We start from the raw sequence: 26,668 nt of genomic DNA, 5'->3' as shown, positions 1-26,668 counted from the left end.
TGCACGCGATCGTCGGCTGATAATCTTCTCCAGCACACGCTTACCCTCGCAATTAGGGAAGTTTGAGAGGTCATAGTATTGAGGGGCTACATCCAAAAGCCAATCTGGCTTAATTTCTATGCATGTTCGGATATAGTTGCGGGTGGTGAGAACAAATTCGTTATAAAGAGCCCATTCGGGCTTGTGATCGAGGCAGCTGGAGGGATGGAGTTGGACAACCTGGTTATCCTTTACAGTTAAATAGTGACCAGTGCGCTCCAAATGAGCAACCTGCATAAAGTAACCAGATGCAATGGCCTTGCGGATGTTGTTGTAGTAAGATCTATCTTCAAAGGGAGTAGAAACAAGATCCAAATCGTGATTTTCCATTGCTCTTCTCAATTGCTGTCGGACGTTGTCGGCAGATTTGAGTGATCGTTGGTTGAGGAAATTATCATAACACCATTTAGGATCTTCATTGTTGGTCTTGTAAGCATGGTATGCGTTCAACAATGTGAGGTGATCACCATCAGCGTGGGCAAAGTTGGCTTTGGCCTCATCTGCTGCCTTTCGTGCCTCGTTGGGACGAAGGAAAATCTGGGGGACTTTATAAATCATTAGACGATACTTTTCGATTTAAATAACCTTTTATATATATTATAGGCTTACCTGACAAAAGAGCAGCAATAGACAAAATCTCGTTTGAGCATCTGTACTTAGGACTGTCAATCAACATTTTGGAAAGCTGGGGATCGAGAGGGAAAGTAGACATGAGTTCACCAGTTGGTGTAAGTTCACCATCATCATCCAAGGCACCGAGATAGTTGAGAAGTTCCAGAGCACGCATGAGTGTTTCAGGAGCAGGGGGGTCCATAAAGTCAAAGTGAACAAGATCATCAATACCAAGCTTCTTCAACTGCAAGACAACAGATCCCAAGTTGCTTCTCAAGATTTCAGGGTATGTCTGCTCAATCAACTCCTTATTAAATGCGTTTTCAGTGTAAAGACGGAAAGCTTTTCCTGGTCTAGTACGACCAGCACGACCAGCACGCTGTTGGGCGGAAGCCTTAGAAATTGGCGAAACAAGAAGAGATTCGACACGAATACGAGGGTTGTAGACCTTTTGTTTGGCGAATCCAGGATCAATTACGTAGACAATACCATCAATTGTCAAAGAAGTTTCGGCAATGTTGGTCGACACAACCACCTTACGTCCAGGTGTTCCTCCGGGCTGACGTGGGGGAGGTGGGGAATCGAAGATCCGCTGCTGTGCTGAAGGTGGGAGAGTAGAGTAGAGAGGAACAACCTTGAGAGGACCAGCATTCTGGCTACGGATCAATTCGTCTCCCTCGGCAGTAATCTTTCGTACAGCATTCTCAATCTCTTCCTCACCAGTCAAGAAGACCAGGATATCACCTTCAGGCTCACTGGCGTGGATCTGAAGAGTGGTGCGAATAGCAGCCTCGAGATAGTCGCGTTCTGGCTCGGGGGTGTAGAAAATCTCGACAGGGAAAGTACGTCCAGGAACAGTCTTTTATCCAGATTTAAACATCAAAATAAGTTTTTTTTATCTTAATTAATACCCTAACCTTCTAGATATATATATGCATATATTTGCATATATACAGAATGGTCATACATACCAACAAAGGAGCATCGTTGAAGTACTTTTGGAACTTTCCAGCATCCAAAGTAGCAGACATGACTACAACTTGAAGATCCTTTCTAGTTTTGCAAATCTATAAATTTGACAGGTAATTAAAGTAACAGTTATGGTTAGCCTACAGATACAACTCCTCCTACGGCCAATACTGCTACTACCATTACGACTACTAAACTCCAATATTACCTCTTTAAGAAGACCCATCAAGATATCAGTGCTCAATGTACGTTCGTGAGCCTCATCAAGAACAACGGCTGAGTATCTGCTCAATTTGGGATCTGACATAGCCTCACGGAGAAGCATACCATCAGTCATGTACTTTAAGAATGTCTTTGGGCTGGTGTTGTCCTCAAAACGAATGTTGTAACCGACTTCCTGACCAAGCTGAACGTCCATCTCATCAGCTACACGCTGAGCAACTGACATTGCAGCGACACGACGGGGCTGAGTACAGGCAATCTGCTTTCCTTTGAGATGAGGGAGTTCATCGTAAGCCAAGAATTGAGGGATCCTATAGATCCGTCATCAGTTGACTGAATTTAGACATTTCACTCCTTCTTTCAAATCTTACTGTGTAGTCTTTCCAGATCCTGTCTCTCCAACCAAAACAACAAATTGGTTATTGTGAACCAGCTCCAAAAACTCATCTCTCTTGGCATGGACAGGAAGCTTTCTTCTGCCAACAAGAATCTTTTGGTACTTTGCAGAGTAAGCTCTGTCGGTAAAGGGGTTGTGTGTGCCGTTTTCCAAAGCTTCAGCCTGAGCTGCGGTTGTCTTTCTAGGAATGAGGCCATGGAAGCCTGCCTTGTCCGACTTTCCCTTGGAGGGTTTCAAGTGGGCAAGATAAGGGTTCTCACTCATAGTTGCTGTTTTGTTAGAGCCGTCGGAACAAGTATAAAAAAATAGACAATCTGTGCAAGCAATAAAAAAAATTTAAACTGGGCCAAAAAAAAATCGTCCAAAAGCAGTCCTTTTAAGGTGACTTGTACACCATATTCAAGGAGTATATTTTAACAAGTTTGATGATGATGATGATAATTATAATAAAACGTAACATACATAATAGATAGGTGAAAAATGTAAAAAGATAAAAAGATCTTTCTTTTTTATGATTATTATTTTGACCTTTTATTGGAGAATTATACACATTTATTTCTTATTTTTCAAAAAAAAGTAGATATAAGATAAAGTAAAAGTTAGAGAGGGGAGGGGAGGAGAGAAGGGAATATATGTGTGATAAATTTGTAACAGTGAAATGTTGGTTAGATTTTTATGCGAATGTGTTATTGAGCTCCTTCTTTTTTGCGGTTGAAGGAGAACTCAGCATGCTGGAAGGTATGCTCTACAGACAGGACACTCAAGCTTGATTCTCATCCACTATGATAATTGATTGAAATATATATGTTAATATAACAATAGCAATAACAGTAACAATAATAATCAGAGGCTGTTTTTAATTTACCTTCTCCAAGCAATCGGTGTGGAACATATGATGGCATGGAGTCACCATGTATTGTGCTCTACCAAGAACACCAAGTCCCGTGGAGGTTGAAGGAGCAGATTCAATTGGGAGCATACAAATAGCACAATCGCGAGAATGTGTTCCACTTGATCCGCCGGCTTCTTCCTCGCCTTGAAGAGTTTCTTCATCTTCTGTTGCCAATATGGGGTGATAATTATAAGTTTGTGGTAAGAACTAGAAAATTAAAAGCAAGATCAAAATTAAAATTAAAATTAAAGATCAATACACTGTACAGTGTTGATCGCAAATTATCTACCTATATTTAATACTTACTCTCTCAGGAACAAAGAAACGAGGGCCGAGCAAATCTTGTAAGAACAAGATAAGCACCTGAAAAGCCATATAGACAACAAGAGCCCAAATCCATGGCGTGGTTTTATGTGCAAGCACATTTTCAGGACATCCATAGAAATCTGATTTATAGTAGTATTAGCTCAATCATGTGCATGCGTAGTAAATCGTACTATTCTTAAATGCTTACATAGAGGGATGGCTAATCTTGAAATGCTCATTCCAACCACGTATTTGGGACTCAAGGGACGTCTACAGCCTCGTGAGATGCTTCTTATACTTTGTGGTATCCAGAAGGAATAGAATGCAAGCCCAACAATAGCAATCACGATGTTTTGCACAAATGCAGAACTTGTAGCGGTGTGATAAAATAAAAACAATCCAACCAGAAGAGAAATATCTAAAATATCCCAAAAATTCATAATGAGTTGAGACATATATTTATATACATATACGTACACACACACACATATATATATATAGTTTAACTTACATAATTTACAGTACAATGTACCAACATCATACGTAGGGCTAGAGCGTTCTTCACGCACAGGTGTAGCATTTGCTGGTACAGCAGGAGGTGTCTCCCCTTCGATCTCCTCTTCAACCCGTGGTGCAGGCTGTGGTCTTGGTCTAGTTGTTCTAACAACTTCTGGGCGTTGAATTCGCCAGATTACCAACAAATAACGCATCCCGAACACAGAAACCAATACAAAATTGAAAAATGCCGTAGCAGCGAATGGGATAAATACTGCATCAACCACAATACCCGCTGTAAGATGGAGTAGGCAAAGGTATCCATCCATAATGGCTTGCATAACAATAGTCCAATAAGACACATTTGTGACACTCTACAAAGGCAGTGTAAGAATTACAAATCCACAAAACTAATATACTATATGCCCTTACAGAAGGTGTTGGTGTGAATTCCATTTGATGAATCAAGGAGAATATTTGCAGAATAGCTAAGAAGCTAGCCATTCCAGCGTAGGAAACAGCTTTACTGTAGTATGTCTCGATCTTCATACCAGTGCCATTTGTCGCTAAAGAAAGGCCACAGTTTGGTGCATACATAATACTACTTAATTCCAATGGTGGGGGTCGAATAGTCCTAATTCCTTGTGGATCCTCGAGCTCTAAAAGTTTTTGTGCTAAGGGTGTTAAAGAAATCCCGACATATAGATAAAGAAAACAAAGAATCACCTTTTTCATATTCAATCAAATGGGATCTTTTGATATTTTCGGGTACTGGATGTAACTGTCCAAATAATTGAAACTGGCATTCAAAGGGTACTGTTTGGGATCTCTCTTTGACAAAGCTTATATATTAGCCATTCAGGTTCAAATATGGCCAGAAATTCCATTAGATGATTTACCCTCTGAATCCATTAGTTGCTGTCCATTCCATTCTGCCATCTTTTCCAATTTCTCAATCTGCTCATCAATACGTTGGGCAAGGGATTTCTTGGTTGTAATCATGCTTTCATTATTTGGAAGCATATGAAGTAAATCTGCCAGAGGGAATGAAGCTCTGTGGCAGTATCAACAATAACAAAAATAATAATAACAGAAACACATTAACAAAATTCAAGAATGAAAATGGAGCCTATATTGCTTACCCCTCAGGAACAGCCATTAAATAAAGGGTACCGTTATTGAGGAAATGGATGCCTTCTGCCAGCAGCAAGGCGCCGAAATTGCTTCGCTCGGCATCATTGAGATGCATGTATCCCTACTGCTCTTTTAAGGATATAGACCTTCTTTCTAGAGTTGCTATATTATTTAGCTTGTTTACTTGCCTCAATATAATGAGTATTTTGATCCTCAGTTTCAATAGACTTGAGGTTAAGAGAATAAGATCCTTGACCTGTAAATACAAAACTACCCCGGTTCTCGTCTTGTAGTGTTTGATTGTTTGCTGGATCAGAGGCAGGAAGGGTGGTATTTTCACTCTCCCAGTCACCTAAATCATCAGCCGACCCAGTTATGGTGTTATTAACCAAGTCCAACATTATATATAAACGAATATTGAATTATTTAACCTCTAAATATGCCCGTGATGTTATGGTAGAAATGTGAATTAGGTATTTGACGGCCAATGTCAAGCAAGCCGTCAATTTTCGTTTGCATCAGATTCGACAAGGGCTGCAAGTTAATCAAGTAGTTTAGACAAAAAGTTGTTTCCAGGAAAAAGTTAAAGAAGAATAAAAGAAGGAAATAAAATTTAGTTGAAGTATAATGGGCATTTAATGGCGATGCAATGGCTCTTACGTGAGTCACATTTATGCCAAATGTGACATTGGCCAAGCCTTCCTTTTCGTTTTGGAGCCCCTTTAGCACATCGTCTACAGTAGGTCGTTTTCCTCCTCCAGTCTCATCATCGGATGAGTTCATAAATAAGAGTGTGAGGAGGAAAAGTAGCATATAAAAACTAGATCTGTTCATGGTGTGTCTTTGTAAGGGTCGCTGTTGGACATCGTCCGTATTGGTTGCTGTGGAGTTCATAAAGGAAAAGGTGTCGATCAAAGTCCGAACAGTGTAGAAAAAATGAGGAAGCCTTTTGCGTCATCTGTTTAAACAGCGATCTTAGAGGACGGCGATAAGTTTATCTACTACAAAATAGAGACAGTCACATTTTTCTCGAACCTGAAATAATTCGGCAGGTCCGGCACAAACTCGGTGTTGACAGACTAAAAATTCGAAAAAAAAAAAAGTTCAAAAAAAGGGCAAAACAAGCTCATCTTGAACTTGGCCAATCAGACTAATTTATGACTGACCGGGAAATAAAGGCACTCAGAGGACGGCAGCAACAGTACAAAATATTCGTATCAAAATAAGAATTTGCAGCTTACATTCAGGATTGGCCGCAAAAAGAAATACTAAATAAAAATTAGAAGAAGAATATACTATGGAAAATAGCGATATATAAAAATCAAGGGGTTTTGTTTGTATTTTTCGATATTTGACTTTTGATATAGACGTATTTTATTATTATTATTATTCTTATTCTTATAGCTATCATATCTATTAAAGTTATAATAAATAAATAAATAAATAAAAAATATATGTAACATTTGTTTCGATTTTATATGAACGTTTAAACCTATGAAATTCACCATGTTCTCTACTTTAAAGACTTAAGATAAGAAGTGATCTTCCAATTAATGCAAAAATAACGAAGAAGGCCATAGTCTTTTCCAAAGGTGAATTAGTCAACACCATAGCAAGAGAACAAGATATGAAACCATAGAAAGATAATTAAGCAATATTTCGTATAATCAAGGTGATTTTACCGTAAAATTGATCACTTTCTTCTTCTTATCTTTGAAAAAGATGGTCAGACTTTAGAAAAAGCTTGCTTTTGGATCCAAGCTTGAGCTATAAGAAGAAGAAGAAAATCAAATTTTATACTTTTCTTTTGTTGGAAAAATATATTTTTCAAGTGAAAATGATAATTCAGTTTTGTCATTTTGTTTAACCAAATTTCTCATTATCACTATTATTTCTTACGATTTTTTGGAGAAAAGTTATTAGTGAATCAAGAGAAAACCATTTAGATCGAAAAAGTTTAACAGATCTTGGAAAAAGGATTGAAAAACAAAAGGTTCAATTTAAAGCAAATATAAGTATTCCTTATGTTTTAACAGAGAATTATTGGCTAAAACAAAAAGAAAGGGAGCTACTTAATAAGATTCTTATACTGATGATGATAATAGAAAATTCATTTGCATGAAAAATAATAATAATATCCAATTTTATTAAGGATATTATTGATTTGTGCTGTTAAAGATTAACTTGAAAAAAATAAATGAATAAAAGAGAATATCACTAACTGTGGTTTCTACCTAGTGATTGCTGATTAGTCTTAGAGTTCCAACGTCTGGTTGGCTACTTATTCTGTCTATTATATTCTTTTGACGCTTTGTTTAATGTTTTCAACAAGTAATCTTGATGTGATTGGCCAACGGAAAGACACATGCATACTTCCAAGATTTCTTTATTTATTACTTAAAGACATTCAGTCCCTCAAAATAGATATGACCGCCTATAAAACAATTAAAATATATAAATATTAGCTTATTAGCTTATTAGCTTATTAGCATGTGATTTATATAATTACTTGGTTACCACGGAAGTGGACACAAACTATCTTATTAGGAATACTAGTGTGAAAAACCAGTGGTAGTATTTATCAGATTGGAATATGATTGAAAATAATATTAAGGCTGGTAGTTTAGATCAAGTGACCTGGTCCCGTCCTCTCATCACACAATGCTCTTGGTCCCGTCAGATAAATCAATCATAATGCCGGATCTTTTTTTTTTTTTCGTTATTAGCTTCAATAACGGCACCATCCAATTTTCATCTGCCTGTCTAACAATACACGATCTTGATCCAGCCAAAAGTAACCAAGTCATTGGCTGGTAAAAAAAAACTACCTATTTATGATGTAAGCAATAAGTATGTGTAAAACCAGCACGTTCTCAAGTTACTTGTATTAAAGAGTTGCTTGAACTATCCGGCAAATCAAAAATACAATATAAGCATAAAAAAAGATAAAAAGGAATATTTTACAGTTTCAAAAATAATACCGTCTCTACAAATGACAAAAAAGCTGTTTTTTTTATATGAGGCCAAAATCATGCTTTATTCTTACAGCTTGCATGTGTTCACTTGGACTTTGCGCTTTGAAAGTCTGCAGGTATTTATATATATATTTTTTAGTATAAACCAAAGTATTTTCCTGCAAAATAAATTAGAACTCAAAGGGCAAACAGTTCGGAAAAATCGAGGCTCAAAAAAAGAAAATAACTATCAAACGTGTAAAGCAGATATCTTGACATAGTGATTCCTTCTGAAAATCTTTACTAGACTCTATAAAATAAAATCAAGCTTCTGTAAAAAGACATTTCTTTTGTTGTTTTGGGGTATCCAATATTGCTCATTATTAAAAACTATCCACAGCTTTTGGTGTCATGTATAGAAAATCTGGATATTATTCTTGTAATAGTCAAAACTCAATTATATTTCTAAAGAGTCGATCAGATAATGACTGTATGATGTATACTAAGTACGTTCAAGAGTTTAACAATTTTTAAACGCGTGTGGATTCTAATTTTTACCCTGAAAACTCTTGCTTTCTATCATGAGTGGCTGTTAAAAGGATGCGCGAATCAACATCGGCTGTCAGGTTGAATGAGAAAAATAGAGAATTGATCTTTTATGCGCAAGGCTCTGACAAACTCATTTCTGCAAGAACATGGCAAGAGTTATATATAAGCTAATGAGCTATTCGCATGAGCAGAATTGTAGTTTCTGATGGTAAATAAGGTTTTGCATCGTTGTTGCTCGTCTTTTTCCGTTTTTTGCATCCTTTTTTGTTTACTTTTTGCTTTTTTTTTTCACAGTCTTTAGCTCTAGTAGTCACATGCATATGAAAATAGTCACGCATCTTTCCCCTTAATTTTTTTTGCAGATATACACGTCAGCGATTAAAGGATGCAATAGATGTGTAAAGTAGTTGGAAGACTCTTCATTCATTTTGGACCTCTTCACTGAAAAGCAACTCGTGAAACTCAACTCCGTTAAAGTAGTTCAAGTGACGATTGATGTTCTTTTAAAAAAATATATAAAATATAAAATAAATAAAAAAAAGTGTGTGTTAGGTGCCACACTCGCCTGTAATCTTTTTCAAATGGTTTCAAGTTTAGCCGAAAAATACAGTCTTTCTGTACTGAATTGTAAACGATTGGCTTATAGAGCCATAAAGCTCAAAGACCATGATGTTTGTAAGGATCTTTAAAATAGAAAAAAGGTATAAAGATTTTTAACAAAAAAAGCATATTCTAAGAATTTAAAGCAGTGAAAATATATACCAAGTGACTTGTTTTTACAGACTATCTTTGACACTGAGTTTTCACTCATATCTAGTTAAGAACAACTATGGCAGTTTCTTTAAAATAATAATAATATTTAAAGTTAAAAGAAATACCACAAGTAACTGAAAAGATAGTAATAGAACATATCTAAAGAAAAATAAAAGGGAGATTTTGTTTCCGAGCTGTAAATACATAGAATTACTACAAGAAAAGAAAATACGGAATATTGCAATACTTCATTGTGGCAACTCCAAGGTTATGTATATATGCCTTGTGAAATAATTCTAATAACTTTTATATTTGGCCTATTCACTAGCTATCATTTGGACTCACATATTCATTAGTAATATGGTTAAAGAAAAAAGTACGGGGATAATAGTATTATTTGTATATTATGAATTAGATTGACAGGTGTTTCCTTGGAAGAAATTGTACACCATCCAATATTCATATTTCTATATTTTATAACAAAACAAGCAATTAAAATAGTAGGGTCTAATTCGTGAATGATTATAATGCTAAACCTTTAAACCTCGAGTATATATAATAAACTCTTAAATAATCCATAACAGTTAAAGATGTAGAGCTTTATAACCTTTAAACATTGTTGAACAATATCTAAAAGGCGCGGTTTAAACACAGAAATTCGTCTCCGAAAAAGAACAAAATACGATATTTGACGTTAACCGGAATTCTTCCCCTTTATCTTTATTCGCAATGAGGTAAATATCCTTTGGTCCATCCGATGGAATCCATCCATAAATCCAATCCATCCATCTCATATGATATCTACCCTATAGCAAAGTTAGCGGTTCTGCCGTCAGAGAGACCGTCCGTGCCATCAAGGCCGGATGCGAAGAGAAGAAGCGTAACTTCACTGAGACCATCGAACTCCAAATTGGTTTGAAGAACTACGATCCCCAGAGAGATAAGCGTTTCTCTGGCTCCATCAAGCTCCCCAACATTCCCCGCCCCAACCTTTCCGTCTGCGTTCTCGGTGATGCTTTCCACTGTGACCAGGCCAAGGCTGCCGGTATGGAGTTCCAGTCTGTTGACGATTTGAAGAAGTTGAACAAGAACAAGAAGCAGATCAAGAAGCTCGCCAAGAAGTATGATGCTTTCGTCGCTTCCGAGGCTTTGATCAAGCAGATTCCTCGTCTCTTGGGTCCCGGTCTTCACAAGGTCGGTAAGTTCCCTACCCCCGTCTCCCACGCCGATTCCTTGACCGATAAGGCCAACGAGATCCGTGCCACCATCAAGTTCCAGTTGAAGAAGGTTCTCTGTCTCGGTGTTGCTGTCGGTCACGTCCAGATGACTGAGGATGAGTTGCTCGCCAACATCATGCTGTCCATCAACTTCTTGGTTTCCCTCTTGAAGAAGAACTGGCAGAACGTCAAGTCTTTGTACTTGAAGTCCTCCATGGGCAAGCCCCAGCGTTTGTTCTAAGCTCTTTATCTTACATATTCGATTGTTACGCGTAACAAGTATCCATTTTTACTCTGACGGTGTACCAAGGCTCTGGACATAGGTGCCAGAATCATTGGGAGCTCGGAACTTTCGATTTGTTTGTATAATAATAATAAAAGCTTTTTGTAAAAAAACAATTACTGTGTATATCTTTTGTTTTATTTTGTTGTTTCAATTATGAAGGTGTTAAATTAGAGTTGTATGGTTGATTGGTTGAAAATATCGTAAATAGTAATTGAATTAGTTTAATAATGTGTTTATCAGTAACGGAACAGCAAGGGACTGGATTTTCACCCATTTTTATCGAACCACCCCCAATTTGCAGATAAAAGTATACCAACGACGATCCTTTTTACTCTCTCATGTTTGCAAAGGTTCTGCAGGCTAAACCGGGCCAGTTTAGCGCACATGCTCATCTGGTAGCCAAACGTCCGACCCTTCTTATCCGCAATTATCATCTTTCGCAACCTCATGTCAGACCACGCATTTACCCTCGTCCTCTTCATGTTCAAAACCAAACAAGATCCTTTGGCTTGTCATCCATTACTCGCATTGCATTTAAAGTACTGCGAGTACCTGTGGTCGTTGCCGGTACTGCGGCAGCAAGCGTAACAGTGGCGAACAATACACTTCAGGGTAATGTAAACTCAAATTTACCATCATTGGCCTGACATACCCATAGACTGGACTGAGACCGGAACATCCTTTATGAAGGATGGTCTCAAGAATGCCCAAGACATGCTAGTCAAGGTACAAGAGCAAGCAGAAAAATTCGACATGTCGATTCCAGAAGTTCGTCTGCGAGTTCCCGGTGCAATCACAGAACTTTTAGCATCAATCAACAGTAAAGTCAAAGAGAAACCAACAACACACACCTTTTTGGATCACCAAACCGATGAAAAAGAATCTTTAAAAATAACTGAATCTAAAGAAAAAGATAAGAATTATCAAAGCTCGGATGGAGGAGATGGAGGAGATCCTTTACCAGCTGCTGTAATCGTTGCTACAGCTACAATAAATTCAGATAGTCCACCAGAAAAGACCAAGGAAGAGGAAGAAGAGGAGGAGGAAGAAAAGAAGTTGGCTAAGAAGATTAAGGCCAAGCGAGAATCTAGCATGGCTTCTCACGATGAGCAATTAGTGATGCTAACAAAGAAACTAATTGAGATCCGAACCATCCTAATGTCAATTGATCAAAATGACACTCTCAAACTTCCGAGCATTGTGGTAATTGGGTCACAGAGTTCAGGAAAGAGCTCTGTATTGGAAGCAATTGTAGGCCATGAATTTCTTCCAAAGTAAGCAATTTTTTTTAAAAATATATAGTTGACAACAATAACTAATAACTCCACAGAGGAGCAGATATGGTGACTAGACGGCCAATCGAATTAACACTTATCCACACTCCTGGTGTAAAAGAGGAGTATGGCGAATTTCCTCAGCTTGGACTGGGTAAAATACGAGACTTTAAGGAAATCCAGAAAACATTGGTGGATTTGAATCGCTCTGTGCCTGATTTTATGTGTGTATCGGACGAGCCTATCGAATTGCGTGTCTATTCGCCTCACGTTCCTGATTTGACCCTCATCGATCTTCCGGGATATATACAGACTACAAGCAATAATCAGCCAGAATCTCTGAAGACAAAGATCGAAGAATTATGTTTCAGTTACATCCGTGAACCCAATATTATCTTGGCAGTGTGTGCTGCCAATGTTGACTTGGCGAACTCACCTGCCCTTAGAGCAAGTCGAAAAGCTGACCCGCTCGGATTGCGTACTATTGGCGTCGTAACCAAGCTGGACTTGGTCGCTCCCGAAGTGGGCACAGCTATTTTGAGAAATGCAGACTATCCACTCCACCTTGGATACATAGGTGTTGTCTGTAAAGCACCTAAACACACAGAAGGAAATATGACCGGGGCACTCATTCGAAATGAAGAAGCATTCTTTAGACATCATTTGATGTACAACCAACGGGATATTCATGTTGGAACTTCTACCCTCCGTTTCAAGTTGATGAGTGTTTTAGAGCAAAGTATGGGTAAATCTCTTTACAGCATAGTAGACGCTGTTCAGCGCGAATTGGAAGAAGCCCGATACCAATTCAAGGTCCAATACAACGATAGGCGTGTTACGGCCGAATCGTACGTAGCAGAGACCATGGATGCACTGAAGCATAATTTCAAGGATTTCGCAAGCCATTTTGGTAAACCTCAGGTGCGACACGAGGTCAGATCCATGCTTGAACAACGTATATTGGATATCTGTGCTGAGCAATACTGGTCTGATCCCAAAATTGCCGAGCTTCCCAAAGCAACTACAGATGATATCTACTGGCTATACAAGATTGATCTAGCTTCTGCTGCTCTAACAAAGAGTGGCATTGGACGGTCAACAACACAACTTGTGGTGGATATCTTGATGAAGAACATGGAAAGACTGGCCAATTCCGAACCTTTTACCCTTCACCCGACTACACGTACTCAAATTATGAATTTTACAAGCGAAGTATTGCGATCAAGATTTTTGACGACAAGCGACCAAGTAGAGAATACCATCAAGCCTTATAAATACGAAGTTGAGGTAACAGACTCAGAGTGGGCGGATGGCGTCAAGCGATCGATTGCACTTTTGGAGCGTGAGATTGAGATGTGCGACAAGATGGCAGCCAATATCCGAAGCACTATCGGAAAGAAGAAGCTCAAGAGTGCAATCAACTATGTGCTTGAAAATGAACGTCGTCAAGACCAAGAAAAACGTCTATCAGAAACATCTGGATTGAGCATTGTTGAGGAAGAGTCTGATCCAGATGCACCTGCTATCCGCCCTCTTTATAACCCGCGTCTAGTAGAAAAAGCTAAGGAAGCACTCTTCTTGAGAGATCGGGCCATGATCCTCAAATATCGCCTAGCAGCTCTTAAGAGCCGACAATGCAAATCAGTCGATAACAAAGAATACTGCCCTGAAGCATTTCTTAACGTGATAGCAGAAAAGTTAACCTATACTGCTGTCATGTTTATTCAAGTAGAACTGCTCAATGAATTCTTTTTCCAGTTCCCACGTGAAGTAGATGATCGACTTGTTTATCAGATGAACCGAAAACAAATATTGGAATTCGCACGCGAAAACCCACCTATTCGAAAGCATTTAGAGCTTCAGGAACGCAAGATGAAGCTGGAAGAAGTGATGGAGAAGTTGAACTATCTTATGAGGCGTCAGGCTGATAGACAAGCAAAACCCAAACAAGGATCTCAGGTTCCTTAAGAATAAAGACGAATAAAATAGCTTACTGGATATAATCTTAATGATACCCCCTTATCTAGTACATGTGTACCACTAAATAATAAATAAATAAATCGATATCTATAGAGGTATTTTGAAAGCCAAAACCGAAAAGAAAATGTTGAGAAAATATCAGTTAAATGATTGCTTTATTATAATTATTACTGTGTTTATCAAAGTATGTTACGATTGTAATAAATAAACAAAAGAGCAAACCAAAGTTATTAGAGTAGGGGGAACCTTTATCTTTTAAGATATATTCAGATTCTCAAGTGTCTTAATTAGACATATTTATACTCCAAAGGTATCAAGAACTCTGCTCCCCATGGTATATTTCCAATTTTCACATCAATTTGCTTCCAACAAGCGTGGGGAATGCCAACATCAGCCATATATAGTTCACCTGTCACAGTTGGAGATACACACTCTGTGATAGGGGCACCTAAGCAGAGGGTCCATTTTGGGATTATACTATTCGCAGGATACCCTGGTTTTTCTAATAATCGTATGTTAACCTAGTCATGATATCGCTTATGACTATACATTTGTATTATTGCTCTTACCATTAATAATCGAAGGAAATCCTAGGCTCATGATAGGTGCAGAATGAGCATTGGCCCAGTCAATAGCCAACGACATACTAGGATATGGGTAAGTACTTGTGTTATAAGCAGTGTCACTGGTTCCCATCAAAGCGTCCACTATAATGTCTGCGCGTGCACACTGGGTTGGCAAAGCTGATAAAATAAAAATTAAGAGTTAATAATAAATTCTATTACATAAGAATATATTTACCTGTAGCTTGCATAATATGAGCACCCATTGCAGAGAGCATATCCAGCTGCTTATCCAATAAACTATGTAATTCTCCCGAAATAAACACGTTTACAAACACTTTGTAGCCACGGTTCAAAAGATGACGTGCAGCGGCCAATCCAGATGCACCAGTACTGTTATTTCCTACCAATATAACAGCTACTGGTACACGCTTTGAAGACTGGACATATTTATTACCTAATATTAAAGTATAATATTCCATGCCATCAATATAGTCGTATCAATAATGATGATAAATAATGGCTTACCCATGGCTTGGAGTGCTAATAGACATGCACTACGACCACCATTCTCGACCAATTGCTCGCTTGAGACAGGTCCAACTCCCCTTTCTGTTGGCACATCTAATTTAGATCCTTTGTTTATTTCCCCAAGACAATATCATACTTACCAGCAGTCTTTTCAATAAGCCAAAGCTTATTGCGTGGGATTTTAGGACAGATAATCTTTCCATTTACAGTAACGATTGAAGGAGGGCCTTTTTGTAAAGATGCATTGATTTCGTTTACGTCTTCACCAAGATCTGAACTTTGCGAGTTACTGGTATTCTCATCTGTATCACTATCTTTATAAGAAGAAGCGGATGGAGCTGGATCGAGTACCATTTCGGTATTCAGTAAGTTGATTTTTTGTTGAACTTTCTCTCTTTGTGGCAATCGATTCAGCGTTACCAGCAAGGTATCCGAGGCTGTGTCATCAGATTCCTACAGCACAGCTTAACATACAAGTAGTCGTTTTGGATTCACTTTTATAAACTTACCCTGATTTCCGCAAACACCTTTTCTTTATCAAACATATTGAGATTTGCCTGGAAATCAAATTCTTTCTTTCTAAATCCTTCTACATCCTCTTCAGCCCAACCGTTGTCTTTCTCAGGCCTGCAATTAGATTTTTTGGTTCGTCTTGCTGTAATAGATTGTTAAATTACTTAATATATTCTTTCTCATTATTATTAAAAAAAATCGTTTTCTTTTACAAGACTTACGTGTATTGGAAACTGACTGACTAGGCTCATTCTAATTGCCCACCCACCCACAGATATCAGAAACAAAGCAATTCCTAGAAATGCCATATTTATGATATATTCTAATAACTAACCTTTACATTCTTTTTACGTGCTTCTGTGGCTTGTTCTATATGTACTTCTGGTTTAGGTGGTGGTGCCGATGTTTCTACGCTCCTGGACTGGTGTGGGTTGGTACTTTTGGTGACAACAGGGGGTTGTGTAGAAGGGGGAGCTGCTTCGTGCCTGGATATCACTTGTAGGTCTTTTATGTCGCTACCAATTACTCCGTAGATGGGTGTTTTTAGGGCTGGTTGGCCAGCAAACATCAGGCTAACTAGTCGAAACTGTGAGAATTGTTGTAAAGTATCCTAATAGTTGCATAATATCTACCATCATGAAGTGTCATCTGGTGTGTACTCGGCTCAATGTGCGCAACTGTGCCATCGATTAAGACTCCCGAATGAAGTGCGAGAGAGACACGTAAGCCAATGAATACTTCAGCCATGAGGTCTGGTTTTTTTTTAAAGAGGTAGAGGACTGAAAAAGGACAAAGCATCAGATGTTCTCTTTTGTACTGCACGTGACACAAATGCGGTCACTCTTAATTCCTGATAAAGTCTGGTTGGTTGGTTGTGTGCTGCTTTGAATTATACAAACTGAGGTTTGTAAGGAGATGCTGTAATACTTGGGTAGAATATTTGTTAGCTCAAATTTTTATACTGATTGTCAAAGCTCTTTATGTTATGCTAAGTAATGATTGCCAAAATAGAACCTTAAGAGAAAAATACATTTTGAGGAGCAGGAGGTATTTTATTAATAACAATAAAAAAAACTGTGGACCATTTGAAGCACTCTTCCTGTTGATTAAACCAAGCAAATTTAGTATAGTCACTATCTTCTAACTTTTTCTATTTATCATTAGTCCCAACACTGTGAGTTTAATTAACATCATAATTAAACCACATAATCTCAAATAAAATTAAAGGCTGAAAACAATGAAGTTTAGAATATGAACACATTTGATTGTACTGACTTTCAATTAAGCTTGTGCCTGTGAGAGATTTTAAGCTGCTTATGAGAGACGATCATGACCCTGACATGGTTCACATAATATTTCTTACTTTTTTTTCATTTCTCTTTATTCTTTTGAAATTAGCTGTATGATTAATAAATAAAAGATGTTGGTTATGAACAAACTATGTCACTGATATCTACCAACGCACAGTTTGTGACAAGAAAATTCAGGGGTACAAAAGATAGCTTCAAGTAAAAAGCTATTGTTATTACAGTGTTTCTACTTGAAATTGAGACGATGCTAATTCTCTCTTTTTTGTTTGTCAAAAAAAAACTCGCATTATCTCAATCTCAAGTAGAAACACTGTATTTGGAGACAAAACGATACAAAATTATGAATATAGATATTTACAATATATTTTTCTCTAGACAATTAAATCTATGTGGTCGATGATTTGTGCCATAACTTATAGCCAGCTAGTACAGAACTAATCAAGCCACTCCACGCCTGCGCTGTTCCAGAGAAAGACGGCTGCCAAATGTCGCATGCTAGTAATAATAAAGACTTATCAATCTAAAATCGATTTATGTACATTAATTGTGTAGGTGGATTAATTCTTACCACAAAAGACGCCATCAGCCACTAATTTAACGATTGAAACACTGGCCATCCATACATCATCCTGATGATTTTTATATGATCTATCCTGGTCATGTGAAATAGGCTGCAATCGCCACAATGCTGAGCAAGCCGATTTAAGGTCGGCTATGATGCTAATAAACCAGCAATAATGCGCTGTTTTCTGAGCTTGTTTTCCAAGCACTGGGTTGATTAAACTAAGTTTGTAGAAGCAAACTACATCGTCAGCTAGGTTGTTGGTAATTGTGTTGAGTAACAGAAGGTTCTGAGTGGGTGGTACTAGACTTGCAGTAAGAATACGGATCGGTCCTAGTGCAGTACCAAGACGCAATACTCGTCGTGTCAAGGATAGTTTACTAGTCATTGTTGGCCATAATTTTGAGTGGAGAACATTGTGGTGTATCAAGACTTTAAAGGTATATTGTATGGTTTTCAAGGCCTTATCTCGGCCGTCAAATAATAAGAGGATCGTCTGGACTGTAGCAAAAACTGATTTCCGGGATGGAACATGTTGAGCAATTGTGCGATTGGTAATGATGTCCGGTGGGGCATCTAACTTTGGGGGATTCGAGTGTAATGACTGGATTGTTTGGGTTGTTTTTACAATAGTAGCCATTGAAGTAAAGCAAGTGTTTCAGCTTGACTACTTACTGTCAAGAGGAACAGCACCATTTGAATAATTAAGGATATTTTTTTAGGGTCGTGGCCCTGAGGTGGGAAAGATAAAATATAACAAACCTGGTTTGGAATGTTATCACACCACTTTTATGAGCCCGATTATATTAGATCTCAAGAAGTCCCGAAAATAAAGTCTTTCATTCTATACTGCTTAATTAACCCTTCTATATTCAACATAGATAAAGGTGTGTAATCGGAAATTTTTGCCAGTAAAGAAGCTTGGTGCATTGAATGCCTTGACATTCAAAAGTCGAGGAGCCAAGATTGCCCGGATTTTTAGACGGAGATATGTTATTTTTATATTAGGTGGGTGAATGATTCAGGCTTGGGGGCATGGTAACTTTGTTGCCTTTTCATTATTATTGATAACTGGCAGCTTTATTCCAAGCGAATAGAGTTTCCTTTCTCTTTTTAATCTTTCTTTTTCTTGGCAAACAAAAGGTGTATTTTTATACTTTTATACTTCTTTATCAATCGGATGTTTCAGATAAGGTAGAGATAGGCCGTTTTGAGGGTAATACCAATAGCTTTGGAACTGATTCCAAATAATGTAGAATACGTTTTAAATGAATAAATATTATACACACATACATAATATTAATTGGAGTAAAAGTGGTAGAAATATAATAGTAAAAATAAAGTAAAGAAGAATATCAAGTAATATATTATGTAACCATAAATTTGGTTAGAGTCGGGTCATACACCTTGTATTCCTTATTGAATAGTACCTTTTTCTAGCAGCCAGATAGATACCGCTTGCTTAAATAATAGTTTCTTTTTTATAGAAATTATGGCTATGTTAATATATTAGTATTATTCTCTTGAGAAAGCTACAAGTACCCTCTTTATGATGTTTAAATTATAACGAGAAAAATATTTTCCCTGATAGCTTTGAATAAAAAGCTGTCATCAGGTAACATCTTTCGTGAAAGCTTTAGACTAGTCTGTAATCTTACAGTCCTATTACTAATATAATATCCGGAAAAGCTGGTGAATATCAGCTGTAGAATAAATTTGGAGACCAAAATGTGGATTGTACAAACTTTTCTTTCTTTCTTTTTCTTTGAATGAAAGTAGTCCTTGTTACTGACTATACTGCACTATTTCAAGCGAGTTTTTTTCCAAGAAATTAATTGACTATCTAATATTGGTCACCAAGTTGTTAGCATAAAGAACAAGTTATAATTGCAGACTGTATTCGCTTGAACTTCATAAACAGTAAATATTTTAGGTAGTATTGTGTCTAACCAATTCTACTGGAGCATCATTGTTAACCCTTTCCTTACATTTGATTGTTATCTTTTTTTCAAAGTTAATACCGTACTCTACTTAATTAGTAGTTTGTTTTTTGGGCAGCCAAGTAAGATACTCCAAAATATGAGAATCTTTTCCAAAACAAGGTTTAGAAAAACATCACAAAATCTGAAACACACAACAAGATTTTCAGCCAAAAGATCCAAGAAAATTATTAAGCAGGCTCCTTACAATTACCCAATGTTAAAATAAAGAAGAAAGCTTATAAATTACGTTTTGTGGCAATAGTAAGGAAATTAGTTACATTAAGGAAGCTTGTTTTGTAGTGTGAATCTATCAAAGAGAGGCTGGCTTATAAATGGAAATTACCGAGAACAGGGATAACACAAAGAGGGTAATTCCTTTAGAAGTAGTCAAGTCTGCCATAAACAAATGCTAGTTTGTCTTTTTAGAGAGCCAAAAAAAGGATATCAAAACAACATTTTTTCCCTAAAACTAACCACATATTAACATTTCAATAGCAATGTCATTTACAAGTGTACAGAAACCAATGGTTAAAATATCTAAAAAATGATAGTGCACGAACCAACTACCATGTGTCATTAAATCTAGTTACATCGACTAGTACCATGGAAAAGGGCGATTTTAGAGGTGATTCTAAGGGATACTTCACTTATATTGAGACGGTAGGCGTAGTGGTCGATAGCTGGTAACCTTAGGGAAACTAAAAGGACAATATTAGGAGATTGAAGTGGTTAGAAGGAAGGATGAGTATTAGTAGCTGGTAGTACAGCCAGTTATCAGAGGAAGTCTAGTAAACCATAATAAAGGAACCGTTTTATTTTGTTAAAAGCCATCTTATTATTTTCACATCTTGACAGCTGATTCTCATCGCTATACATCTAGTCAATTGAATATTATTTGGCTTATCCTTGCTATACTTAACGCATATATATTTCCTAGAGAGCGCATGCACATGAAATAGTATATTATATTTTTGTTGCCACTCCCCAACTGGGTATACAACCTTTGCTAGCTAATAGTTCTGCTGTAGACACTGTATAGCACAATTATCCTTCCTCATAAAAGAGTCGCAACTCGTTACCTTACCCCACTCAATTACCCTATGTGTCACTATCGTACAGCACATTGACAGATTTATAGTAATAGCCCTGTCGATCTACATCCAAATATCCAGTGGCCGCAATATATGTAGATACATTCGATATAGAGTGTAATGAGCTCAAAGACACTCTAGGTTTTTGGTTACTAGGCAACCAAATAAAAGATGTTATTTCATTAATGCTGTATAAGTCTACTGTTTATAATTCAAGTTCACAAGACAAATATCAAAGTTTTTGAATTTTCAAGATCCAGATACGTGTACAGCTGATGCATTCAGATAACCATGGCCAAAAACCGCCTTATTGTTACATGTACCTTTATTATTAGTATTATTAATCAGGTAATTAATTAATTAGAGTTTGCTTTTACACGCAACTTGGAAGTCGATTCAAGGTACTTGCAAAATCAAGGGAGACCAAGTGAATTTTTTATTCTAAATACACTTCAACAGTCAACACAGTCAAGCCACCCATAGCTGTACAAGCCAGGATAGAGGAATACAACACTATCAGTTTGGTTTATATTACGCAGATGGTTCTCTTTTTATTACACAAAATAAAACTCAAGAAAATATACTTCAAGATTATACAAATAACTTGGAGACAGTAAACTAAATAATGCTTTAAACAGCAGCCAAGGGCTAACCTAAGGAGATATAAGCCAAATATTATAGTCAGACATCTAATTTCCTAGTAATATCCGCCTTCATAAGCTTTAAATGGTACTAAAACTACTTATTATATTCGTATTAAAGGTTCTGGATTCTATACATTTGTTCATAGGGAGTACCTTTGTAATAAAATAAAATAGATATAAAAAAGAAAAGCTTCAAATCCAATCAGAATTAAAGAAAGCCTTCCAAGGATTTGTAAAGAAATTTTGTCATGAGCAACAAGCACATCTACTGTTGATTATGAAAAGATGCCGAATGGACAATATATCACGCCGGTATAAAGAGAAACAATGATTATAATGTTTTTGGCTATTATCTTGCTACTGATATTAGGCTTCGGCAGGCTTTGATATACACATTTAACATTGCATACAGGGAGGAATTACAATACTTCCGGATATGCATTGATCATAAAAAAATGCAGTATTCAGCCCAATGTTTCAAATTTAGAGGTGATAAAGTGATCAATTATATGTCCCACAATAGTAGTATGTCAGTTTATAGAACGTGCACGAGAAAATCGACATCATCCCGCAATCGAGCATACAATATTTCTGGAATTAACTGATTACAACCAACTTATTTCGGTACAGTTCACTGTAAGTATTAATTGAAAAAAGTTGACTTACAATCAAAGCAAGCATAGAATGGCAAAGTACATTGCACATCCTGCCATGAGATTTGCATGTATAGATCTATTTTGCGATTTGGAATTGAGAATTGAAATGTCAGATACATTGGAGTAACATAAACCTCAACTACAAGACAAAATAATTAAAAATCTAATCAATATTCCTGAGGTTCTAGGATCCCAAAAGACATTTCTTTATTTCAGTTACTGAAAACGAACACATCTGACGTCGGAGCGGAGTAGACCGGAATTGTCTTGGCACAGCAAACAGTGCGAAAGTTGGTAGAGCGACTATACACCTTAGATGTGGTGTTAACCTACTCTTAGCATTTTTTGATCTATTTTATTCCCTAATCTAGTGCTACTATTCTTAAAATACTTCCTCCAAGACTTTTTATTTTATTTTATTTAAAAAATATAATATACTATGTTTAGCTAAAGTTATATGGGAATAGAGGGATGTACGATTTATTTATATATATCCAGAATTGAAAATAGACGGCGACCAGGTAGCCTAAAAGCACATCTTCTGCCGTAGTTTAGCCAACTGTCCCATTTTAGGCTAAACCACTGTAAACAATGTCATCCTTATAAAAAGAGCAGTTTAGTTAACAACCACTCTTTACTCCATTACCACTTCTTTTTTTAAAAAAAATACACACACACAATGGGACGATCACTTGTCCTTGAACTACCCATCAATGTACCAAATAACATGCCCCATATTGGAACTGTCAAAACATGGTTACATATACTACAAGCGATTTGTACAATTTTGAGTGTATCAGTTGTTGCACCGATCATTGCAATCGAAAAGAAGTATTATGTAAGTCTCGATTATTCTTGTTTTATAGTTCCTTTATCTAACATCATTAATAGGGATCAAGTCAGACCGGACCCAATTATACCTTGTTTGCTATCATCATAAGTACAGTTACTCCTATATTTCTTATATACTTTCCTTGGATGTATGACCGCAAAGCAAAGTTCAAGAAGCTTGGCAAGTTCTGCTTGAAGCCCCGCACAAGCATAGTCTTCTCGTCTTTCTATTCAACTATCTGGATGTTCGCAGGTATTGGCATGTCTGTACACGCCACAAATGCTAACAACTGCAGTATCGATACTGATCTCGAGGAAACCTACGGTGATACCTACAACCGCGATTGGACTAGTCAGGTAAATGACACAATATTTATTTAATCATCCCAAACTTATCTTTGTTATTTTCTTTGTTGCTCTCTATAGTGCAACTGTGCCAAAGCAGCAGCAGCATTCGCATGGACTATATGCCTCTTGTGGTTTTCTAGTTTAATATGCAGTGGGATTATCCTCTGGAACGAAAAACAGTGGGTGCGAAAGAACTTTCAAGAGCACAAAAGCAACAAGCAGAACGCACTTCAGACACACGAATCAAAACACGAAGAAACCCTTAGTGTTGACGATTATGGAAGCAAACTAGAAAATGGCTCACCACCATTTCAGCATGCACAGCTTACTGGAAGTAATCAAGTATCACCATATGCCACACCTGTAAATCAAACTCCCAATACATACCAAAACTACCATCATCAGCAGGTAGATCCTGCAATCACGCCTTATACTTCGCCTGTTTACCAACAACAACAGCAGCAGCAGCAGCAGTCTGTTCGATTTAATTCCCCAATGCCATTGCTTGGCAATTCTGCTGAAGCACCCATGACACACGCCTACTATCAATCTCCTGAATACGTCAACCCTCAGCCACATTCTAGCACGCCTATGACAATGCCTCAACCTACACAATATAATCAACAGTCATTTTAATAGCTAATCACTTGGCTGCTGTATAGTATTTTACCTTTGTCTATAGTCTTTCAAGTGATATAAATCACATCCACTTTCATAACCACATATACTACATACGCTGCTTACAATGCATGCATGTAATTTGTTAAATATCCATAAATTATAACACTTCTTCATTTTCAACTATTTAAATATTAATGTGTGGTTAAATATGGGATATGCTGACAATTATACGGATAAGGGGTATTTCTGTAATAAGCAAATATCATGTTCTGAGCTTCATACAATGGTTTCTCAAAGGGTTATAGTATAAAAATCACATCCTCCATCTCATCCCCTTTCCTTAAATTATAATCATATCAGTAATATAGTAAAATATTCTTTGTTCTTTGTATTGTCCAAAAACTGTTTAGTCTCTTTGTGTGTTCCTAGTGCCAAGCCAATAAAATTTTATATACTATATATCTATCCATTTTATTCTACTTCTATTCTTTATGACCCAATATTACCAGATTAGTAGTAAATACAAGCGATCCCTTTTAAGTATATATAATATACTTTGTTACTTTGAGTTATCGATATGTTCTTTTCTTTACCTTACCTTACCTTACCTTCTATTAAATACACTGCTTTTTTTTGTGTATAAGGGGTTTTAGAAAGTCGGAAGTCCTTTTCCGTCCATTGTGCCCTACTGTGTAAAAATGTAAATTTATGTTTACACTGTGGACAGATAAGGAGTACACCCTATTCTAAAGTCTTGATAATAAATTATCGATTCTCTTCCGCTTACATACTTTTTTTATAGTTAATAGAGTTTTAAAGCCAATACATTGCAATATGACTAACACTTGCTATAAAGAACCTTTGGTAGATACATACAGTAACTTTTGTTTCTATGGTATTAATGTTCGAGTCATCAGCTTAGAATATGGACATACACAATACACAGCTAGTAATGGTGCAATATCAAGCATTCTATTACTCGAGACAGATAACATTACTATAAAGCTTGCACTACTCAGACACAATTCTAAAAAAGTTTTATGAGAATACAGACCTACCTGGAGTATATAAAATATACTGTACAAAGGGATGATATTATTCAACTGATAATTGAGAGAATGAATACTTTGGGGAGCTCTTCCAAGAAAACTAGCAAATGTATTTGAGACTAATTTCTTTAACAGCCAACGTAGTTAATATTTTAACAGGAAAAGAGGACGCCTTGATTGAGGTTTAATAAAAAAAAATCTGCCATCTGTAATATATTTACGCTATTAATTAGAGACTTTTGAGACTGAAGTGCTCAAATAGATTATTCTTCAATAAAAAGTTTATTAATCAATAGTTGGCATATTTAAGTGTTTAAACCATCAATTACTATCATATACCAGTATACAGTCAAGTCATTACTTTTTTTTGTATGAGGCAGGAATAAATACAGAAAAACCCGAGAATAGAGAAAATAGAAAAAAGAACCGTGGTGGTTTGTGCACAGAAATAACTAAGAGCATCTCCAACAGTCAGCTAACTTTTATCTTTCATAAAACCAAACATCACCAAGTTAGCAAAGAAAAAAGCTACTTGACCCAAAAGCTCAAATTATCTTTCTTTTTTTTTAAAATAAATTTTGAGAGCGCTTTCAGTTAAAGCTTTTAGATTCCTGTCAAATTTAGCAGAGAGATAGAATTTAGGATCGTAAATTTTTCGTGATATAAAATAAGTTGGGCTGTTGGAGGTACTACTTCTAACTAAAAATTAAATTTGACATAAAAGTTGAGATAAAAGTGACTGTTGGATATGCTCTAAATTAACAGGAACGAAAGGCATATAATCAAACATTGCTCTCTAGTATGTCTTCTAAACAGCAGAAATAAAACCATACAAAGCATGTTAAGAGTCAATACTTTGATAATAAATGGGTAAAAGTCAAGGGCATGTAAGCTGCAAATAATTTTAGATGAGCTAATATTAAGTTGGCGTATCCATATTGACAATACAAAAGTCCAAGCCTGTCAGACAATAGACTAGTTGGCAAGGAAGTGTTTTGCAGAGAGAATTAAATCGCTCTTAATGCTAATATTTGCTTATATTAACAGCACTATAGACGAAGATAGCTCTATGGATCTCTTTTTCTAGTATAAGCGTATAGTGTGAGATTTAGTATGATGAGTAAAATTGTTTTTGTACGACTCCCTTGCGAGGAATTTTGTTTATTTGTCTGCTTTCTAGATTTATAGGTAATATATATATTCAAATAATTGATGTGTAACAGATACTCGAATAAACTGGTGCACTTTCACAATCATTATAGTATCCACATATCTACTATGCAGGCTTTTCTTGACGCAACTTACCACAGGAGAAAAGTGTGGCTTTTTTGCTGTTTCATCTCTTTTAAAATAACTAATAAAGGATATAGTATTTAAATTAAATCTTCCATAGGATATTTCTTTATATACTTTCAAAATTTGTGCAAAAAGTAAAGGTTAGATGAGCAGGAATTGAATTGTATAGCTGTAGGACTGGGACTGTTTTATTTTTATTTTCAGTGTAGGTGTTATAAATGAGTATTGACTACTGCTGTAATTGAGAATAAGTCTGAAGGAAATAATATAAGACCTCAGCTATTCCAGTCAAAGGTGTCTACCGATTACTTTATTATTTAACACACAGGCTTAGCATGCATGATAGTGATTATATTTCATATGATGATATCACCATAATATGGGATACATCAGTGGATTATTATAAGCATAATTATAACTCATAAACACATTTACTTTCGATGTTAATACTTCATTGGGACTACACACATTTATATAATTAATCATACATTAATTATCCCAAGATCACGTTGCTCTGATTAAGGCTCAGATAGGATCGATTACCTGACCCCAGTCATATAATTTTCCCAATCCAAAACAATATAAATAGCAG

General features: G+C 36.5%; 7 protein-coding genes across 7 annotated transcripts; 4 read left to right on the top strand and 3 right to left on the bottom strand.

The window, feature by feature from the left end:
• Window positions 1-2,750: 2,750 nt before the first annotated feature.
• On the bottom strand, window positions 2,751-5,960 carry PHYBLDRAFT_189344 (hypothetical protein). The gene is made up of 11 exons (XM_018439647.1): window positions 5,727-5,960; window positions 5,498-5,600; window positions 5,255-5,418; window positions 5,075-5,187; window positions 4,659-4,986; window positions 4,365-4,591; window positions 3,949-4,306; window positions 3,646-3,855; window positions 3,438-3,577; window positions 3,105-3,338; window positions 2,751-3,019 (listed from the first exon to the last, which is right to left on the bottom strand). Exons 6-11 carry the CDS (start codon window positions 4,527-4,529, stop codon window positions 2,963-2,965), a joined length of 1,164 nt encoding a protein of 387 aa, XP_018284327.1. The 5' UTR covers window positions 4,530-4,591; window positions 4,659-4,986; window positions 5,075-5,187; window positions 5,255-5,418; window positions 5,498-5,600; window positions 5,727-5,960; the 3' UTR covers window positions 2,751-2,962.
• A 4,084-nt stretch (window positions 5,961-10,044) lies between these two features.
• On the top strand, window positions 10,045-10,947 carry PHYBLDRAFT_137361 (hypothetical protein). Its single transcript, XM_018429852.1, has 2 exons — window positions 10,045-10,056; window positions 10,135-10,947. Exons 1-2 carry the CDS (start codon window positions 10,052-10,054, stop codon window positions 10,778-10,780), a joined length of 651 nt encoding a protein of 216 aa, XP_018284326.1. The 5' UTR covers window positions 10,045-10,051; the 3' UTR covers window positions 10,781-10,947.
• Window positions 10,948-11,722: 775 nt separating this feature from the next.
• PHYBLDRAFT_128600 (hypothetical protein) lies at window positions 11,723-14,188 on the top strand. The gene is made up of 3 exons (XM_018429227.1): window positions 11,723-11,828; window positions 11,910-12,099; window positions 12,156-14,188. Exons 2-3 carry the CDS (start codon window positions 11,918-11,920, stop codon window positions 14,065-14,067), a joined length of 2,094 nt encoding a protein of 697 aa, XP_018284325.1. The 5' UTR covers window positions 11,723-11,828; window positions 11,910-11,917; the 3' UTR covers window positions 14,068-14,188.
• Window positions 14,189-14,202: 14 nt separating this feature from the next.
• Window positions 14,203-16,450, bottom strand: PHYBLDRAFT_160636 (hypothetical protein). Its single transcript, XM_018434219.1, has 9 exons — window positions 16,319-16,450; window positions 16,027-16,262; window positions 15,908-15,938; window positions 15,683-15,828; window positions 15,314-15,626; window positions 15,171-15,254; window positions 14,881-15,099; window positions 14,649-14,822; window positions 14,203-14,581 (listed from the first exon to the last, which is right to left on the bottom strand). Exons 1-9 carry the CDS (start codon window positions 16,431-16,433, stop codon window positions 14,367-14,369), a joined length of 1,533 nt encoding a protein of 510 aa, XP_018284324.1. The 5' UTR covers window positions 16,434-16,450; the 3' UTR covers window positions 14,203-14,366.
• Window positions 16,451-17,381: 931 nt separating this feature from the next.
• PHYBLDRAFT_175339 (hypothetical protein) lies at window positions 17,382-18,198 on the bottom strand (the record flags this gene model as incomplete). Its single annotated transcript, XM_018437472.1, has 2 exons — window positions 17,382-17,491; window positions 17,565-18,198. The coding sequence occupies 2 exons, from the start codon at window positions 18,196-18,198 to the stop codon at window positions 17,382-17,384; spliced, it is 744 nt and encodes a 247-aa protein (XP_018284323.1).
• Window positions 18,199-19,872: 1,674 nt separating this feature from the next.
• Window positions 19,873-22,058, top strand: PHYBLDRAFT_71133 (hypothetical protein; the record flags this gene model as incomplete). Its single annotated transcript, XM_018442412.1, has 8 exons — window positions 19,873-19,908; window positions 20,036-20,200; window positions 20,996-21,032; window positions 21,394-21,424; window positions 21,450-21,587; window positions 21,646-21,764; window positions 21,802-21,911; window positions 21,933-22,058. 8 exons carry the CDS (start codon window positions 19,873-19,875, stop codon window positions 22,056-22,058), a joined length of 762 nt encoding a protein of 253 aa, XP_018284322.1.
• A 552-nt stretch (window positions 22,059-22,610) lies between these two features.
• PHYBLDRAFT_152608 (hypothetical protein) lies at window positions 22,611-23,746 on the top strand (the record flags this gene model as incomplete). The annotated part of the gene is made up of 3 exons (XM_018432961.1): window positions 22,611-22,769; window positions 22,823-23,119; window positions 23,189-23,746. The coding sequence occupies 3 exons, from the start codon at window positions 22,611-22,613 to the stop codon at window positions 23,744-23,746; spliced, it is 1,014 nt and encodes a 337-aa protein (XP_018284321.1).
• Window positions 23,747-26,668: the final 2,922 nt, after the last annotated feature.

This window comes from Phycomyces blakesleeanus, assembly GCF_001638985.1.
Source record: "Phycomyces blakesleeanus NRRL 1555(-) unplaced genomic scaffold PHYBLscaffold_37, whole genome shotgun sequence".
NCBI classification, from domain to species: Eukaryota; Fungi; Mucoromycota; class Mucoromycetes; order Mucorales; family Phycomycetaceae; genus Phycomyces; species Phycomyces blakesleeanus.
Note: the sequence above shows the minus strand (reverse complement) of the source record. Positions and strands in the feature narration are given on the sequence as shown.

Excerpts from the sequence above, each read along its gene's own strand:
- PHYBLDRAFT_189344 (XM_018439647.1), bottom strand. The coding sequence starts at position 4,529 with ATGTATGCACCAAACTGTGGCCTTTCTTTAGCGACAAATGGCACTGGT. Across the intron at positions 3,339-3,437 it reads GTTTCTTTGTTCCTGAGAGA|TTCTTACCACAAACTTATAA; the intron begins GTAAGTATTAAA and ends TTAATTTTCTAG. Across the intron at positions 3,020-3,104 it reads ACACCGATTGCTTGGAGAAG|TGGATGAGAATCAAGCTTGA; the intron begins GTAAATTAAAAA and ends CAATTATCATAG.
- PHYBLDRAFT_128600 (XM_018429227.1), top strand. The coding sequence starts at position 11,918 with ATGGCTTCTCACGATGAGCAATTAGTGATGCTAACAAAGAAACTAATT. Across the intron at positions 12,100-12,155 it reads GGCCATGAATTTCTTCCAAA|AGGAGCAGATATGGTGACTA; the intron begins GTAAGCAATTTT and ends ATAACTCCACAG.
- PHYBLDRAFT_160636 (XM_018434219.1), bottom strand. The coding sequence starts at position 16,433 with ATGGCTGAAGTATTCATTGGCTTACGTGTCTCTCTCGCACTTCATTCG. Across the intron at positions 15,939-16,026 it reads CAGAAGCACGTAAAAAGAAT|AATGAGCCTAGTCAGTCAGT; the intron begins GTAAAGGTTAGT and ends GTGGGCAATTAG. Across the intron at positions 14,823-14,880 it reads TCATATTATGCAAGCTACAG|CTTTGCCAACCCAGTGTGCA; the intron begins GTAAATATATTC and ends TTATTTTATCAG.